Here is a 19,385-nt window from a genome sequence, read left to right on the forward strand (position 1 = left end):
CACTGGCCACTCCCTCTTCCATGCCTCCTGCAGATCTGATGAGCAGTCTGTCCTCACTCAGAGGGATTTTACAGTTGTCTTTTCCCAATCCTTCCTCCCCTGCCCTCTTCCTACCCCCTCCTTTACCTCCAGGTAAACTCGGGGGCCAGGACTCTTTTGAGAGCATAGAGAGCTACGATAGTTGTGACCGCCTCACCCAGTCCTGGAGCAGCCAGTCATCTTTCAACAGCCTGCAGCGCGTCCCCTCCTATGACAGCTTCGACTCCGAGGACTATCCGGCCGCCCTGCCCAACCACAATCCCAAGGGCACCTTCAAGGACTATGTGCGTGACCGTGCTGACCTCAACAAGGACAAGCCTGTCATTCCTGCTGCTGCCCTGGCTGGCTACACAGGTAGGCGCCTGCCCCTACCTCTGAGCCTCGGTGTGCGTGCTGCTGTGGGTGGGCTCAGCGAGGCCTGTGCGCATATCCCCAGACTCTGAAGTCTACCCCTTTCTTTTTGGGGGGAATGGAGAGGAGAAGACTCTTAAGAGGTCTGGTCAGCCTCTCAGGCCACCCTGTTTATGAATAGCCATCGATTGTTGGAAGCAAACAGTATCCTTCTATCCCAAGGGATCATTTCCAAAAGTGGTAGGAAAAACTTATATTTTGGGCCTTTTTCCATATCTAGGGGAAGGGAACTATGTTAACTTGGCGTTTTTGGAAACTGTGCCCTCGTGGCCGAACATCAAGGGACTTTCTCTAGCCGGCTCTTAGGAGGTCTTTCTAAACACAGAACCAGCAAAAGCATCTCTGGAAGGCAGCACTGGACGGCCTACAGCCTGGACTCCTCTCTATTAGAGCATTGCTTGGGCAGGCTGTGCGCTTGGGAAGCATGTCCTCAGCCACCCTAAACGCTGGCAGGTTCTGGCCTATCCAGGAAACCTTCCTCACTCAGCTTTGCTGCTGATTTTCTTCCCAGAGTGAAAGTTCTGGTAGTGGTGAATGCAGAAAGACTGTAGAGAAAGGCAGACGGATGTCGAGAGCTTGGGCTCTGATCGAGAATCTGGTGCTAGAACAAAACAATGTATTGTCCAGATGAGTTGCTGCGCAAGCCTTGAAGTGTCCGTGTGAGAAATCTCCAAGGAGCAGCGTAGTGCTAAGGATCGGGTCCTTGCTGTAAGACTGCAGTGCTTCCTGAAAAGTAGGAGTTGTGTTGTGAGTGCAGCTTATTTTAGTTGATTCCTCATCTTTGGTCTGGGCCTCGAGTCTCTTGTCATTTTCTCCACCCTGGACAAGGTTGCCATGGGGGGATCCCTTTGTGTGACTGGAGATAAAGAGGAAAATCTGTGTTTCTATGGAGGTGTCTGATCTGAAGGGTGAGCTACATCTTCATTGTTGTGTCAGCGAAGTCTCAGTTTCTACTGGAAAAACCAGCTGACCTTTGAGAGCGACTCAGATGCTTAGAGAAATTACGTTTTTAAAGATCAGGAGGGAGCCTGCTCGTGCTGTTCGGAGCATGCACAGGTGCTCAGGAGTTACGCCTGTGTTTGGAGTTAGTGACGAGGCCTCTATATGGAGTCCTGGGCCAGAAAGGAACTTAAAAGCCCCCCCCCCCATTCTTTCTACACTATCCCCATGGTCTTTGCTTGAAGGTCACTGGTGTGGGAACATGCTACTTTTGAAGGGACCCCTTTTCCATCTCTAGAGAGCAGACTATTAGAAACTAATAGCATACTATTAGTTTGCCCATTTCTGTTGATACCTGGAATGGGGAAAAGTTAAATTAAGTCTCTTTCAAGATCTACAAAAGTCCCAGCTTCTGTAGTTGCAAGTATAGTTGTAGGTATTTTAAGAACGAGATTGGATACACTGATGGAGGGGGAGTGCTGGTTAATTAGGAAGAGCAAGGAAAGGCCACAGTGGCTGTAAGATGACTCTGGGGGCTCTGGAGGCGGCAGGCATCTCCCAGCTGGCCACGCTGGCTCCTGTTCTTGGGGTGCAGGGGAACTACGCCCTGCCCTTTGCCTAAGCGTGAAGGCCAAGTCTTCTACAACTCCCGCCCCAACACCCAGTAGCATATCCTCAACTTAGTGTCTCCTTGTTCAAGGTATGTCTTTGTTCTCTGGCATGATCGCCACTATAACCACCACCCACGTCCACAACCATAATTCCTTCCCCATGACAGTTTTCCTCTTTCTCTCTCACTACACATGTGATTCTGTAAATTTTCACTGGTTAGGGCAGTTTTTGTGGATAATGAGATGGAATAAACTGACTTTAGGCCCTAAAGTTTGGGTTATGGCCAAAGAAATCCTCATGATTTAGATCAACCTTCATGGGGTGAGATGCTGGTAAGGGTCCATGGCAACACTGAAAAGTTCTCGATGTTCCCAGAAATGGTAAAAGCCTGATTTCCACCTCTACAAGGAACTTCTCTCAAAGTGTTGGCTACTGGATTTTCTACGTGGGAGAAGCCTGCAGAGCTAATAGAACACAGGAGTGACTTAAAGGGCTTTGAGATGATTTTAGTACCTTGACAAGAATTATCTCAGAGTTGGGGAAATCTTTCCAAGTGTCCCAGTTTTAAGGAGAGAAGGAAAAAGATGGACTGGAAATTCTAAGGGCCAGGAATGAGTGTGAAATACAAATTAGGGCCATGAACAGTCAAGATAGCCAACACCAAAAGCTGCCTGTGAGGCTTCTCTGGGAATCCAGACTCGGGGACAAATAGATGAAAGCATTAGAAGTTCTTTTAGCACAAATATAAGTATGTCCTGGAGGTCCTAGTTCTGTTTGATCTCTTATTTGGATATATTGTTTTTAATAGATGTCACTTCCTTCCTCCCTCCCTCCCTCCCTCCCTCCCTCCCTCCCTCCCTCCCTCCCTCCCTCCCTCCCTCCCTCCCTCCCTCCCTCCCTCCCTTCCCCTTCTCTTCTCTCTCTTTCCTAATAAAACATTCAGTTAGTGGAAGAAAAGGGATGGTGACCATTATAGGTCTAAAAGACTAAAGTAGTCATTGGAATTAAAACCCCCCAACATTTTTAAGGATCTTGCCATTCATTGTTTCTTCTTTATAATTGTAGGTTTAACTTTCCATACTATCGCAGATCACCGTGAGAACAATAGCCCAGAAAACGGAAGCCCTCCCTGCCCACCCCCCAACTCTCACACACTGTGTGATTTTAGGCAAATTTACCTTGTACCCTTTTCTACTTTTAGCAAAGTAGAAGTGTTCAGCCTTATCTGGGTGGTAGAAGATCTGTGAAAATGTAATTGAACTAAATCAGTTAATTAAACAAATAAGTGCTAGACCTTGTGCTAGACATGGAGGGAAGCTCCATTGTAACAAATCAATTATTTCAGCAAATGTTTCTGAGCACGTGTTGAGCGCAGATAAGTGCTAGAAGGTTTTGAGGTTCACTGTCTTGTCAAATTCAATAGAATATAATTGTTTTTAGGCTTGCATTGGATTTTCTCATTGCTGTGGTTTGAATGAAGGTTAGTCATTAGGCATATGGGGAGCGGGGAGGCCACATTTAGGTGGCTTTTTTCCTCTGCTCAGTGCCTGGGAAGTCTCCTGCTCACACTGCACACTGATTCTCAGTGGTGCTCCCTTGCTCCCGCACCCCCACTGTGGCCCCCTCACATTTCAGATACATCCTAGGGGATGGGGAAGGGTCTCTCGCTAATGCAGACATGTTAAGATGAGCTGAAGTTTGAAAAAGTGCTTTGGAAGGTGGAAATCATTGAATACGTGTTGGCAAAACTTTTTATTGCTCGTAAAAGTCACACCTATTTTTTTTTTTTAATCTCCAGTTCTGCCTTCTTTTTTTTTGTTTTATCCCTTAAAATCTGATTACTCCAGAGTGTGTGTGGCCACATGGTAGGAGCACTTGTACCTTATGTCAGTGTTACTTGGCCTGAATGAAGGGATATGTGCATAGATTCTTGGGGCGGCGAATAGAATGCATTTTCCTGCCACTAACTAAGAGCTTAGGCCTTCACCCATACCCCCTTCAAGGGAATACATGTTATTTCTTCATGTGATGTCTCAGTGACTGCACTGTAAAGTGTGGAAGTCGGTTAGAAACCGAGTTTTCACATTTTCTTGCACAGTTACATTCTTCCTCCAAAGATAAGAAAATTGCATCAACCTTCTTCACTGGGCTCCCATGGCAACTTGTTAAATTAGGTCAAGATGTGGGGGGAGATAACATGGCTTGAAAGCCCGCCTGCTAGCCGAGTTTAGGTACATCAAATGCAGTGCTGGCTTCCGCCGAAATCTACCTTCTTACCTTACTGTGAACTGCTTATGGTTATCGAACTGATACAATCAGAAAGCTCCATTTTCTCTTGTTCGACGATACATTACGAGCCCCATCTAATTAAGAAAACAGTCTGAGACAAGTGGCCCAGTGTTTTCTATATATTTGATAGACCCAAGCAAATTGCTTTTCAGATCCTTGGAAAACACAGGCATCTCTGAATTTTTTTTTCAGGGTCAGTAGCTATAGAGTCACATACTGGATTGTCAAATAGTATTCTCTCTTTCTCTCTGTATCTCCAGCCCCATTTTATAGATAATGAAACTGAGGCATAAAAAATGTCTTATTCAAGGCCTCCTAATTGCAGCCTGCGCAGAAGGTAGCTCCTGAGTTGAATATTAAGCGCCAGATGCCTCTCCTGCATATGAATTTTTTCTCCATATTAAGGAATGAAATTACAGGTTATTATCTCAGTTACCTCCTTAGAGCAGATTAGGGGACTTGTCTCTCGCTGGTTACTAATTAATTCCGTATATATGTGACTTAGCAGAATGGAGGAGGGGGCAGGGCTGGTCTTTGGCTTTAATCCAGAGTTACTGGTCTGGAAACCACCTTTACCCAACTCCATTCCAGATTGCCAGACATTGATTGCCACAGATAAGGAATCCGTTCCTGTCCCTTCTGGATGGTTCCTGAGCCGACCTGGTGGAATATCAGGGCGTATCCCCGCCCTTTGGGTTGCAATGATGAATGAAGTGGTCAGGTCCCTTTTCATCCCCGGGCCTGAAGAAAGCTGGGCCCAGAGCCATTCATGAACTGTTACGGAGTTATGTTTTATAGCTCTGTGCAGGTTTGTCACTGGAGTCCCGCAGTTTCCTAAAGACTAAATTGGGTACTAAATGGAATTCCACTTCCAAATATTTTGGCATGCGACAGAATAAGATGCCAGTCTTGTGGAAAAGAAGCCCCACACATTCCTCTGCAGGCCCTCCCCAGTTGCTCCTGGCCTGAAAGCAACCTTGCCATTTTATAGATGGCCCTGGAGACAGGCTGAAGTCACACAATGAGAAAGTCCCAGCAAGCCCAGAACCTGGGCATTCTGGCTTGTAGTTGAGTTTTAGGGGCCGGTAACTCAAAGCTGCTGCTAAAACATGTTCTCAGAAATAACGTTACTGCTAAAAGAAGTACTTCAGAGCCTTTCAATCCAGAATAAAACCTAAGATTTGGCAACATCACCTGAAATGGCAGTTTTCTGGAGGAAACCTGATCGCCAAATAGTCTCTATGTTCTCAGGCCCAAGCGACAACCAGGAACTTTGGGCATGAGTCTAAGCTGCTGATGAGGAAAGGGAGAGGGGTCACGAAAGAAAATTAGCAGTGCAACGTGAGTTTGTACAGATTACAGAATTCTAACCTGAGTCGGCACTGCTATTAGGAACAGCATAGAGCTTTTTAATTTGGGGGTTTATTTCCTGAGCCAAACTGGAAGATACTCTCCCTGGGTAAATGCTGTTGGTATAAGACAGTGTGAGTTCACTGCAGTCAGGAAGAGCTGACTTGTTGAAGTGCGCATAGAGCTTGGATGCCTTTTTGTGCAGCTGCTGCCTTTTGCAGTGTTCCCGGGCCAGGCAACACATCACAGTCTCAACAGAGAGCATCTTTGGGCAGCATCCAAGTGGACAGAAGGATAAGAGCTTAGAAATGAGAAAGGCAGCGACAGAGAGGGTCCCCCGTTTTCCGGTTCGGAGGCCCCTGTCCTTAGCGGATTGCAGGAAGCCAGACAGACCCCTCAGCCCGAGTGGGCTCTGCTGCTAGCTGGCATCTCAGGAGTGGGGGGATCCTGGTCCTCTGAGCTGTTGGATGGTTGGTCCTGAGGCTGGACATGAAGTGGATGTGGGATCTCACTGGAGTAATGGGCTACCATGCTGCTCAGGAGCAGGATTGGTGGGAAAACACTCAGAGTGCAGGGAGGAAAACTCCCAAAAGATGTGAGCTGGGTGGGAGGAGAAGCCCTGGTCTGTTGCCTGCAGAGCAATTTCGCAGCGTCTGCCTCCTGATTCACTTTGGGACAGTTTCTTTTAATCATCTGTCACTTGTGGAAAAGATCACGTGGTAGGAGGCTTTGGCCTCACTATTATTATTTTTTCCTAAATGTCTTTTAAAAATGTGGAAAGGGGAGGTTCTGTTTCCATCTGTTGCCTTTGAAGACTGCCATCTCACTGTCTGGAGTCAGCTACAGTGACACCTCGCAAACTGCCTTTGGGGCAGAAGAGGCCCATTTATACTTCACATGATAGATCTCAAACCCTGGAGCTAGTGACAGCAACTGGAGGCCACGCAGGGCCTGGGTGTAGGTGGCAGCCGTCCCCCAAGCCGACCCATCTCTTCTCAGTAGTGCACCCCCTCCTGCTTGTTGTAGAGGAATCTCCAGGGCTCACCCTTTTTTGGTCACTGTTACTTTAACAAATCTGACTACAAGTGATGGAGCTGGGTGGCGACAGGAATTCCACTCTGCCTCCAGTTTGGAGCCCCCCCTTTGTCTTCGAAGCAAAATGTTTCTACTGAGCACGGTTCAGTCAGGCTCTTGCTGAGGCCTCCACGTGAGTCTCGCTGCCTTGAGCAGCAGGCCCGGGACTCCCCACGGCCCCGCTGGCAAGGGCCCTGCCAGACTTCACACAGGCTCCTGCTCTGCCCCCTGCCACCTCCCTCTCTTCCCTGGTGGCCTTGCTGCTCCGGAGATCCAGCTCTGGTTCCTCAGAATAGAGACTCGATTCAAGAGAAGCTCTACCACCCTGTTCTCCATAAAGTGACTTTCACATGATGCCCACAGGGTGGGTGCTGTATCGGTGCTGGTCTGTCCCTCGGGCGTGCCTTCCGATCTAGGTCCAGGTTAGCACAAGAGGGCGGCCACATGCTGTTTCACCACGGTTATATTCCAAGGGATGGATCGTGTAAGGGTTAAGAGCATGGACTCGGGGGCCAGCCTCCCTGGGCATGTTCTGGCTTTGTCATTGACCAGCTGTGTGATTTTTGGACAAGCTAACATCTCTGTGCCTCAGTTTTCTTACCTGCAAAATCGTTGAGGGAATGAAATGGATTAGGTTATGGGAAGCACCCACAGGTAGTGCTGGTACTTAGGAACTATTCTCTGGGTGCCAGTTGTTACCACTGTTTCATGTTAATCTGCAACCCGTTTGTCTTTCCAATATCATATGTTCCTTGCAGTCAGGGAACAGTGTATTTTACGTATGGAATTCCAGTCATTGCTGGCACTGTCTTGGGGTACAGCAGACATTTGATATCAGATTAGGTCACGTCAATTATTCAGCTGAACTCACATGTGTGGTAAACACCTGGCATATGCTAGACTCTCTCATATCCATTCTTTTTTTTACCTGTCCCCCGTAGCCACATGAGGAGGAAGGTTTTGTTATTGTCATGGTACAAATGAGGGAAGGGAAGTTCAGAAGGGGAAAGAGTTCTAGCCCAGAGTCACACAACAAACAACAACAAAGATGCCTTTCAAAGTGTTTCATAGTGAGATAATCAGGAAAACATCCGATGTTAGCGGTGTATTTGGTTCTGCTGTGAAGCAGATGTCAGCACACGATTAGACTTGCAATAAAAGTGGGAGAGAGCAAGGGATGGCCGGGGAGCCTTCAGACCACAGTCAGGTCCCTTCCCTGTAAAGAGATAGAGGGAAGGAAGGAGGTTGGGGTGGGAAGAGCCTCCGACTGCAGCTCAATTCCAGGGAAGGTTTGGCCAGGCTGGTGGGGAATCCTCTGGCCAATGTTGCCCAGGGGAGGAGCTCTGTGTCTCACAGGGAGGGCCCCATGCCTCCACCGTGCTCAGTCACTGTCCACGTCTCACAGGGAGGGCCCCATGCCTCCACCATGCTCAGTCACTGGCTGGAGCAGCCCCTGGGAAGCTTGGCCTTGGGAGGGGGACATGGTGCATCCAGTCAGTTATGCTCCTTGCAGCAGGAGACCTGAGCAGCACATTGTCATGGCTGCCATAGGTTGTGTGACCCCCAACATACCCGACTAACAAGTGCAGGTTGTCAGACAGGCCAGCCCAGCCCAGCTTTTGTCTGGCTAGTGCACAGCGGGACTCAAGACAGAGGTTAATCCCAACGCTCTTGGTGGCCCGAGGTGGGCTTTGGAGGACAGCATGTTGTTGACTGTGACTAACCAGCTGCATTGTCTTACCTGTGACTCACCTTTCCCTGAGAGAGAACAAGAGCGAAAGTTCTCCCAAGGTGAGTGAATGTGAAAGTTTAAACTCAGAGACTAGGACGGGGCTAGCTCTGCTGGAAAGATGCGCACGGGGCACAGCTCTGTGGAGGTGTGTGACCTCTTAACCAGTCATTTCTCTCATCCTGGAGACCCAGGGGACACTTTGCCCCCCGGATAAAATAAATCCCAGAGGCTGCATTGAGACCTCCCGAGGGAAGCCACTGGCTTCAGTGTCCTCAAGTCCTGTTTTCTCACCTCCATCGGTGAGCCCATCTCTCTTTCTTTCTGTTACCTGGTTGCTTAGGGAGACATTTTCTTCAGGCAGTTCCATTGGTTAGACAAGGCCTTTCCTTGGCGTCTAACAAAATTCTCAATCTATGCCCTCAACTCCAAGCCTAACCCATTTCTGGTGACTTCTTCAAAGACTCAGTTACCTAGAAGGCATCGGGAGGAAAAGCTCTGAGGAAACCCACTTCCTGACTTGAGCTTCCTGGCTCGCTGTCCAGGTCTGCGTCTGAGGGCAGGTTGAACTTGGGTAGACGGCGCCCTTGGGTTTACAGGAAGGCGGCAGGTGCACTTGAACACAGGCTGCCCCTTTAAGAGAGAAACAGCCTCCTTTCTCCCGCGGCCACCCCCACGCACATGTGTGCTTGAACACATGCAGGTGTGAGGAGCCCAAGCAAAAAACAAGGCTCTTTTCTCCGCACACTGGAGTGTGTAACTGTCACATTCTCAGGCCCCAGTGAGCCTCTCTTACGTCTGTCCCAGGTGGGGCAGCCAGGCCAGCCTGTGGCCAGCCCCCTGGGCCTGCTGCCCAGCCTGACCTGGACATTGATGGCTGGACAGACTTTTGCTTCACTTCAGTTAATGCTGATGGGGGTCTCCCCCTAGGCCAACTACCCACATTTGTGGGGAACGCTGCTGAACCCTGCCCAGGTCGACCCTCCGTAATAATCAGGGGGGAGCATGCTTGGCGAGCAGCATACATGATTAGGGAAGAAAGAGCACATTGGAGGAAACAGGATCTAAGTCTGTCTGTGGCCAAGATTTCCCCAAACCATAAATGTCTGTGATACTTTCACTTGCAAAGCAGCTTGCATCTGCTCTTTCTGTGCCTAGTTGACTTAGAGCAAGAACTTCACGGCTAGTCCCAACTTGAATAAATTTCATCTGGTTGTTCTCATTGCCACTATTGGGAGCGTTTCACATTCATATACTTTAATCTTTTTGCCTCCAACTTTCCCCCTTTTTCAGACTTGCTATGTAAAAGCCCAGTCTAATTCTTGGAAGAATCATTGAAGTTTATCTAGTGCTTTTGCTATTTTTCTTTTCAATTCCATCTTTTTTCTTGTGTGTCTTTGAAACGTCTGCTTTTAAAAATATATTTTCTATTGTTTCAGTCTTCTCCTTAATTTCATTGTTGTATTTTATATTGTTTCCAGATGTTCTGCACTCTGGTAAAAATATATTTATATATTTCCTCATGATTGAGACTTAATTTATCTCTCTATAAAGTAGGAAGGAGCAGGGACAGTTTCGGAATGGGAAAACTAAAGGCCAGAGAGGTTAAATAAGTTTTCTAAGATTGCACAGCGATCAGGGAGAAATTTGGATCAAAGCCTTGGAGCGTGGACCTGCCATTTTGGGCTTTCCCTTAGGCACGTAGCTATTTTAATTCTATAGGATGCTGTCTGCTGTCCTCTCTCAGTCTTCCACTGCTTGACACGGTTTATTGCTATTTTTGATGCTCTCTCTTATCTTCTGGTGTCAGCAACATATACCTGACATCAAAGGGTCGTTTTAATTGTTTGTAGAGCTGTTTTCTAGCTTGTTTCCATTGTTAGATGCCAGTTAGAACTTTATTATGTTCACATGTTTTTCAGGTACCGGTTAGAATGTTTTTTTGTGGTTCTGAATTGAATTATTAGAACTTATGTCCCCAACTGCTGCCCTTGAGTCACTAGCCATCGATAAAGGAACAGATGTAGAGAACACATTGACTTTATAATGAGTCACTGAACCAAGGCCTGTTGGCTTGTTATAGAAGGTACTGTACATGGATCATGTTGGAGATGAGATGAGATTGGGTCAGGGTGTGGGCAAAGGAAGGGCCTAGCTCAGAATAAAGAGGAATAGGCACCTATAGGCACAAAGCCAAGCCAAAGTATCAAGCAGTCCCTACTCTTTTCTTTTTTTTTTTTAATGTTTTTAAATTTATTTTATTTTTTTAATTCAATTTACTGGGGTGACATTGGTTAAGAGGATCATATGGGCTTCAGGTGTAAATTTCTATGATATCCTTCCTTTTCTTTAAAAAAAAAAATCCTCCCAGTGCTTTGGTTGTCAAACAATCCAGCAATATGATCTCTTGGATTTTTCATTCTTAGGCAGATGATTTGTGCAGCTTCAGGTTGAGCTTGGTCCACAGGGCAAGAAACTGTCAGGATGTTTTCTGTTTAATTTGTTATTAAACTTGACCAGGACTTAATGGAAATAGAGAGAGTTTGGAAATTTTTTGTGAATGATAATTTAGAAAGGGGTTGACAGAAAGGGGGTGATGCTTACACTCTGGGGTCACCCACTGCACCTTCAATGTTGAGGCTCCTACAGTAGTATGAGAGAGAAAGACACACTTATGAACATATGGGTGGGTCATTTCTGGATTCGAGTGTTCTGTTTTCGCCACCATCGTTTGGCTGTGGGTAGACACCTGGGTGGAAGGGAGGGGCCAGTGGGGTTCGTTCCTCTGTTTCAGGAGCACCTGGCAGATGTGTGCTCTTAGGACAGAGTCAGCTCTGTTGCAAGGGTGCCCAACCATGAGAGTTTCATAGGTTAAAATAAATGCGGTGTTTGATTTGACTTTTGGAGTCAAGCTAAAGAGATTAGCTTCTCAAAGTAGCAAATTAATCCCCAAAGGACTTGAGGTGTGGTAGTTCTTATTTTGGGGACCATGTTGATGAAACATAGCCTGGAGTCACCCCTGCTGTTTGGTCCTAAATATAGTTTAAGAGAGAGGAGCAGTTTGAGTAGCTTTTTAGATCCTTATGCCTTTTTCAGGGGGAGAGTTGTTGTAGTAATACGATTCAGTCAGTGTTTACTGAGCTCCTGTCAGAGACCAGGCACTGCAAACTCGGGATCCGTTCAGCTCTCGTCCATGCTTGTAGGGAGCTGTTTGCTGGAGTCATTCAACAGCAAATAGCTTCGTGTTGTTTGGTGTTTGGTGGTGAGGCACCTTTCTGGCTTTGGATTTCAGCAGTGAGAGAACACAGCCCCTGCCCTGAGCATACATTCTAGTCATGAGGGATGGGCATAGAGAAAAACATCAGGTTGGTCTTATAAGCAAACCGCAGTGGGAGGCGGCCCCCCAGAGTGACTGCCCTGAGCGACCTCCATCCGTATGGAAGTCACCTCTTCTGTGTCCTCCGCGCACTAGGGCACAGAGGACAGATGAGAGCTTGCAGTTGAGGTGAAAAGGAAAACCTGGGAAGCCCTGCCCTGAATTCTCTAACAGTGAGTTCGTTGGCATGGGTAGGCGACCTCGGAGCCTAGGAAACGAGAGGAAGGATACTGACAAATTACCAAATGGATTATTATCAAGAGGATCTTACTAAAAAATTGTTTGCTAGCCCATTGCTGTATATTTAAGTTGCTCACTTCTTAGACTCAGAGCAAGAAAGCAAAAAAACCCAGGGGTTTTTGATAACCAGCCCCCTTAAGGTGGCTTAGCAGGCCTGCCAGTTGCTTGACAAGGAGAAGGGACTTACACCATAACCAAAATGAGTAGGAATTTACCTGAAGCTTTGCCTTAAAAAAAAAAAAAAGAAAGAGAGAGAATATAGCCTTGGATTTTGAAGTGCCTTAAGGGTCCCCTCTGGAGGGAGACACTCTCATGGGGTTTGCTCTGCTGCCCTGGGATGGCTCTAGGTACCCACCTGATAGTTCTGATTTGTATCAAATCCTTCAAATCAGGACTGTCAGTGTTGTACTAAGAATGTTCCTCTTACCCAGAAGCTGAAAAGAACAAAGCAGGCAGAGGAAATCCCCCTGCTGCAGCCGGCGAAGGAGACAGAGGGAGCAGGCTGCAGGGGCGTGGAGGCCCAGGGACTTGGGGGGGGGGTGGCGCCCTCCCCCCACTTCTTGGGAGAGAGACTTCCTTCTAACAGGGACTCCTCTGTTGTTGTGGCTCAGAGCTGCGACTTGAGAAGCATAGTCTCCCAGTGATGCCACCGGATTCCTGATGTGTGACACCCAGGGCAGCCTGGTGAAGGCCGCCGTTGACGGCCCAGGGCCCAGACAGGGACACCATTGTGAGTCACATTTAGTGTGTGAGCTCCCCTTCCCACGGCTGGCACTATTCTTAGCACCATTCTCCGCTCCCTGGGTCAGAGGTCACTGGGGCCGCAGTCGGCTTGGGTGGGTGGATGGGGCTGGGCCCGGGTGTGAGAGGAGGTGCAAGGAGAGTGGAGGGAGAGGCTTTACAATTTTAGGAAACGGTGGAGCGAGGGCAAAGATGGGGTCCCTCGGCCTCGGGGGGACGTACGCGAAGCAGAGCAGAAGCATCCTGTGGGAGAGGCTGTCACTGCGAGCTCTGGCCTCGTCCAGTGTCTTCACACTTCTGGACCACAGGAGGTTCTCAGGGGCCTAGACTTGCACGTTGCTGGGAAGTCTGCACAATCAGCGTGCATTCCAAGCCCAGAGCTACGTCCAAATTGGGGGCTTCCAGGTCGCCCCGAATTGCCTCCCAGACCTGAAGCAAGGGTGACACATTGTGGAAACGGGCTCTCGTGTAAGACTGTCCACTAGCCCAGCCAAGGACAAAGCCCAGCCAGGAATCGCCTTCTTGCTGGGAGAGGACCCCATGCCTCCCTGTTTCTGTTGCTCCCACAACCAAAGGGCAGTTCAGGGGTTGGCACAAAGGTACCAGAAAGGACCCTGAGAGGAGTCACGGATTCCCTGTACTTGGTGCCACACCGTGGCCTTCCTGAAGGGTAGGCGGCGACTTGCAGAAACCCAGGCCGAGAGCCCTGTGTGCCCCTCGCTCTGGGTGTGCGCACACGAGTTTTCTTCAAGACTTGGGGGAAGGAGAGCGGCTGACATCACCTGTTTTGACTGCGCTGTGGAGAAGCTGAGCAGGGCCGTCCCTCCCCCTCCAGGCCCTGCGCTGTCCTGGGCATCTGCTCTCCTGCCTCTGCTCCCTCTCCCCTTTGGTGTAAACAGAGCAGAGTTAGAAAGCACCACTCTCCGGGACCTGGGCTCTCCGTCCTCGGATTTCACAGTTTGAGGTTCTTTCTGAACAAGGGAAAACCCAAAATGAGGAAAAAAATCCCCTGCAGACAGGGCTTCACCCTGCCCCGGACCCTGAGTGCAGACAGCAGGGCTCAAATATACAGAGCGGGGCGGAGCAGGGCAGACGCGGCCCGTGGCGCGGACACTGCAGCTCAGGGGTGGCACAGGCGGGAAGACCAGTGACAGTCCCGCTGTCTGAGATCTTTCCCCTGGGAGCTGCTCCCAGACAGGCACTAAGTCCCCTCTCTACACGATGGCTGCCCAGCCTCCGGGGTGGCATGTGTGCCCTGGGCTTTCCTCTCCGGGACTCACTCGGGCAGAAGCCTGGTATCGCCTTCCCTTTCCTCTCCTCCCCAAGGGGATCTTAAGATAAATCGTGTGAGAGAGCTTCTAAGGCAAATGGTGGGAGGGAGAAATAATGACGTGAGCTGCTAGGGGGACCTAGCTAACTGGGCTGGCAGGGTCACCTGTGGAGGAGATGCCACGGTCCCCGGCCGTCCAGTGTCCCATGGCTGCTGGGAGATGTGAGAAAGAGAAGACGGTTTTTAAAAGCCAGGTCCATTTATCCCCTGGATTAGTGTGACCAGGCAGGCTGATTAGATGCCAGCCTCCAGGGTGGTCTCATCGGGGGGCGATGTAGTATGAGCTGAGAATTTGAGGGTCAGGCTGCATGGGTCCCATCACGGCCCCTCCACTTCTGATTGAATGGCTTTGGCCAAGGTCAGCGGACACACTGGGCGGGCGGTGTCGAGTTTTCTCTGCTGTAACGTGAACGTGGGAAGAGCGAACCTGCTAACAGGAGAAACTACCCATGGAGTGATTGTGAGGAGCCAATGAGAAGGGGGTGAGCATCAACTGCCTGGCACACAGTAGGTGTACAGTAAATTGCAGCCCTTGAGAGCGTTTCCCTCCACCAGGGACCTCAAAGCAGCATCTCTCTGCCATATGTCTGAGGTCTGGGGACCTGACTCAAAAGAAGACTGCAGCCTCCAGGAGGGCTCATTTACATCGTTTCAGGGTAGTTGACTTTTCTCTGTATGTCTCCTCAGCGGTCCTGTTGGGTGTCTAGTCATTTTTCACTTCATCAGGAAGCCTGTTATGTCACAAGGGCTTTTCAATGGATGCCTCATAGAATGTCACATTTAGTCCCCTGAGCCCAGGCAGGGAGTGGTAGCTGGTGACTTTAACTCAACATACAAGAAATCTGCAAATGCGTCTGAATGGCACACCCAGTGGTTTTTCAGCGAACCTAGCACTCAGGCTGTTTTCTTATGTTAATTTGTCTTGCAGGCATTCACTGTATCATTTTACTCGAGGGTATGTGTAGGGTATTTCTTGCAAGATGGTTTTAAAGAGCTCGAGGTGCATTTTTGGAAGGAGGAGGTCGTGCTATTTCATTTTCTGTATTTAGTGTGGGGCCTGCGGGGGAGCGCGGAGCCACCACGGGGAAGCAGTTACCGCAGGAGCGCGTCCCAGCCGTCAGATCACAGTGCACGCCAGTCACTGCTTCCTCCTGGTGCCTGTCCAGGTGGCCCTGTGCTTGGAGTCTGAAGGCCCGGACACCAGACCCAGATGCACCTTCTCTAACTGTGCTGGGAGCAAAGTCACATAACTTTTCTGAGCTCCTTTTTCACAGGGATGGAATGGAAACAGCGAGGCCACTGTGCTTCACGCACAGAAAGCAGTGGGCGGTGGACTTCAGGAGCCGGCAACGTGACACATATGCACATGCCTTGTAGAATGTGAGGCAGAACAAGAGATTACCCTCATAGATCATAAAGGACATTTCGTTTTTAGATGGAGAGGGGGCCAACCAAAAGCTTCTTTCTTATTGAATCGCAGTTTACTTTGGATCAGACAGATTTGAAACTCAGGATTTTTCTCTATGAGTTCGAGTGCCCCAGGCTTCCTTCATCTGCCCGGACTGGGTGTTCCCAGTCCCTCTCCGTCCGGATGGCTTCTGAGATGGTGTTGCAGGGCTCAGCGCAGACGTGTCCCGGGCAGCATGGACTGTTGAACCAATTTGTCGTTCAGGTGCACTCATAAGTCAGGTAGAAATCAGTCAGCATTGCCATTTCTGAAGAGAGAGTTATCCTAAAAGGAAATCTATGTAGCAGGAATCTCAGGCATAAGGTAAATTGACTATCAGAGTATGTCAGACCTTCCAGAACTAAGATTTTGGCAGTGTTGGTGGCTTATACGAGAGAGAGAGAGAGAGAGAGAGAGAGAGAGAGGGAGAGTGTGTGTGTGTGAATTAGATTATTCTGAACCTGGGAAGAATTTAAGATAGTCGTCAGCTGACCTCTGAGGACTTCCAGGTGGCGAGTTAATTGCTCAGGACCCATTGACTTTCCTCTCTCTGTTTGGGTGCTTGTCTGTAAGTGACCTGGGAGGACAGGGTGGGGGTGGAGAGGAATATTATCACCCAAGTAAGCCCTTGTTACATAAGCCGAGGACAGTGATCTTCTCGCTTGCAAACCAGGGGCCAGAGGCTCCCTCTATAGAGGGGTGCTTCTGAGGTTCGACTTCTGATTGGAACTGGCAGCAGCATTCCTCAGTTGATACCTTTATTACTTCTTGAGGCAAATGACATCGTATTTAAAGGCGCAAAAGACTATGCTGCCTTAGAATATGTCAGAGGATAGAGTCCATATTTTCTTTCTAGGGTTTGCTTAGCAATAAAAATGGACCGACCCTTAAGCCATTCAAAATAAGGCAGTTTCTATCTTGTCTTAAGTGTTTTTCTTTTTTCTTGTGGCAGGAACACCTTCTTTTCAGCCTGTGTGAGCTCTAGCACCCCCTTTAACACGTGTACCATATGCTCCCTGCCTTCTCTCCTGGATAGATGGACAGAGAGGGGGAAGAGGGAGCGCTGTGTCCTGGGATTAGTAGCCGAGAGCGCTGAGCATCTGGAGTAATGAATCAATGCTTGTGTTTCCAGGCAGTGGACCGATCCAGCTGTGGCAGTTTCTTCTGGAATTACTCACTGATAAGTCCTGTCAGTCTTTTATCAGCTGGACAGGAGATGGCTGGGAATTCAAGCTCTCTGACCCAGATGAGGTAAGAAGGGAGTGACTTGAGAGTACTGTGTTGGAGAGAACTCTGGAAAGGGTGTGTGTGAGTCCGATGACATTTTCTAAGATTCAAATCCCAGCTCTGCCACTTACTACTTGTTTGACCTCGAGCAAGCTACGTAGCCTATCTGAGCCTTGGTTTCATTATCTGGAAAATAGAGAAATGTCTACGCTGCCCATTTGTTCCGCAGGATTACCCGATAGGAAGCACATAGATGCCGGGCATGTAATCGCCCTCCGTGAAGATGAGCTGCCTTCTCTGATTTCGCACTTTTCCTGCCCGCGTGTCTCTGTGAATCTGAAAGGGGCCGCACAAGGCCAGGGGCCGGGGAAGGTTGCTGCAATGTGTTCAGTAAATTCATTCTCTGACCCAACAAGTGCTCTTTGAGCGGTTGCTCTCTGCCGTGCCCGATTCCGAGGGTAAAAAATGAAAAGAGCCAACCTCTCTTGTTATGGCAGGCCTGAGAAGAACTGTCCCCAGAACAGAAAATGCGTCCTGTGGCTGCAGGGCAGGGATGACCGCAGCTCGGCCCTCCTCCAGCCCTCGCAGGAGACTCCACGCTTTTGAAGCAGGACTTTCTCCTAATGACGTGGGGAGGGAAGGGAGGCCACAGCGTTACCCTCCTTTTTCCCTTTAACTCCATTATGTAGAAGTTCAGGGTCACTACGTTTTCATCAACTTAAAGTCAGCTTTCCTGCCGTCTTTGCCTAACCCTTGAGAACTTGAATTCAGAGGAGAGAGTCGGAAAAATACCTCCCATGTACATGAATCTCATAACTGACTGACCTGAACATCCTGGGCCACCGTGAACGGGTGCAGGAGTGTAAACATGTATATTTGGATTATTTTATAGATTTTCACTTTCTTCCCTCCCGTTTTTAAATTTTAGGTGGCCAGGAGGTGGGGAAAAAGGAAAAACAAGCCTAAGATGAATTACGAGAAACTGAGCCGTGGCCTACGCTACTATTACGACAAAAACATCATCCACAAGACAGCGGGCAAACGCTACGTGTACCGCTTCGTGTGCGACCTGCAGAGCCTGCTGGGGTACACGCCCGAGGAGCTCCACGCCATGCTGGACGTCAAGCCCGACGCCGACGAGTGAGGGGCCCGAGGGCCGGGGCAACTCTGCTGAGACATTGCAAAGAACCACGTCGGTTGGACTCTTAATTTTTAATTGTTATTCTATTTTTAATTTTCCAGAACTCGTTTTTTTTTTTACATTCAGGGGGGAGCTAAGTGAACTGCAGCTATAATCCATTGTGTGTGGTTGGCAAAGGAGAGCCAGGACTGGTGGGGTGGGTGGGACGAGGCATTCGTGAGCAAATTTTCAGGACAGAAAGGGCTCCTTAGGCGCTTGAAGAATCGGCTAAGGGAGGACCAGACTAATCATTTTCAAAAATCGTCCATGAACAAAAAAAATGTGTCTCGAGTAGTGGACTTTGAAGAAAGTGAGGCGGCAGGAGTCTTGAGACCGATGAAAGGCAATTAGTTTGCTTCTGGTTTTAGGTCTGGGAGGGCAAAAAAGAGGGGCGGTGGGGTAGAACATTGTGTTTGGGGGTGCGCAAAACCCAAGAACTATTTACCTTTTACTCTTCTTTTAAAACAAAGATGGACTTCAGTGGGAGGGGCCAAAACTGTTTTTGTGTTGAAATTTATTTTATTAAATTTTGTGCCAGTATTTGTTTTTTCTTAAAAATCGTCTTAAGCTCTAAGGTGGTCTCAGTATTGCAGCATCACGCCAGTTTGTTTTTATTTGCCAGCTGAGGATTCTGTCACAGTGAAAGGAAACTGTTTATATAGACCCCACTGGAAACGCAAAGTGCTGTCACTGAGGTCGGGGACCCCAAATTCAGGTGGCTTTATATATGAAGGAAAAAATGATGTTGATTGGGGTACAAGGAAACTGTACATGTGAATTTCATCTGTAATTTTAAAAAATGATCATCACACCTCTCTACTTACTTGCCCTTAGTGGATTCTTGGGGTTTAGACTTAACGTTGAGCTCCGAAGCATTAAGCCTTGAACTGAATGTATTTCGCAGCCCTGGCTTGGGACCACGGGAAATGCAGGAGCGCTGTTGAAGTCACAGAAAGGAGATCGAGGGAGGAAGGTTGACTTGGTTCTTTACTGGTTCTGTACCTGTAACATATGGCTTGGAGTAAAGCTGTGTGCATGGGCATTACCCCTCAGGTCTTAGGAAGTAAGTCCTGAATGCATGGTGTTCCAGACTAACACTCTACACTTCCTTCTGTCTAATTTTCTCAGCCTCCCGCACTTCTTGCTTTCCCCAGTCTCACTCAGGACAGAGCAATGTACAGCTTTCTGACCGGGAGTCACAGCGTAACAGCAGACAGGACCTGAGTGGAAGAGCGTCTGACAAAGCCATTTAGACTCACTGGGATTTTGGACCATGGAAATTAGGGAGCATATAGGTAAAAGGGGGCTTGGCTGCCTTCAGGTGGAGAAAAGCAAGGCCAGGCTTTCCTTTGAAGAGCACAAGCTAGTTGAGTGGGATGTCCGGGGAGACTGTGCATGGAA

General features: G+C 48.7%; 1 protein-coding gene across 2 annotated transcripts in view; it reads left to right on the plus strand.

The window, feature by feature from the left end:
- Positions 1 to 19,047, plus strand: part of ETS1 (ETS proto-oncogene 1, transcription factor) — a 120,677-nt gene extending 101,630 nt beyond the window's left edge. For both annotated transcript variants that reach the window (XM_016204457.2, XM_016204459.2), the window contains 3 exons: positions 133 to 393; positions 16,710 to 16,828; positions 17,733 to 19,047. In XM_016204457.2, the coding sequence (XP_016059943.1) occupies positions 133 to 393; positions 16,710 to 16,828; positions 17,733 to 17,948 (596 nt within the window). In that variant the 3' untranslated portion in view covers positions 17,949 to 19,047. The remainder of the gene's footprint in view (positions 1 to 132; positions 394 to 16,709; positions 16,829 to 17,732) is intronic.
- The last annotated feature ends 338 nt before the right edge of the window (positions 19,048 to 19,385 follow it).

This window comes from Miniopterus natalensis, chromosome 20 (genome assembly GCF_054644295.1).
Source record: "Miniopterus natalensis isolate mMinNat1 chromosome 20, mMinNat1.hap1, whole genome shotgun sequence".
Taxonomy (NCBI): domain Eukaryota; kingdom Metazoa; phylum Chordata; class Mammalia; order Chiroptera; family Miniopteridae; genus Miniopterus; species Miniopterus natalensis.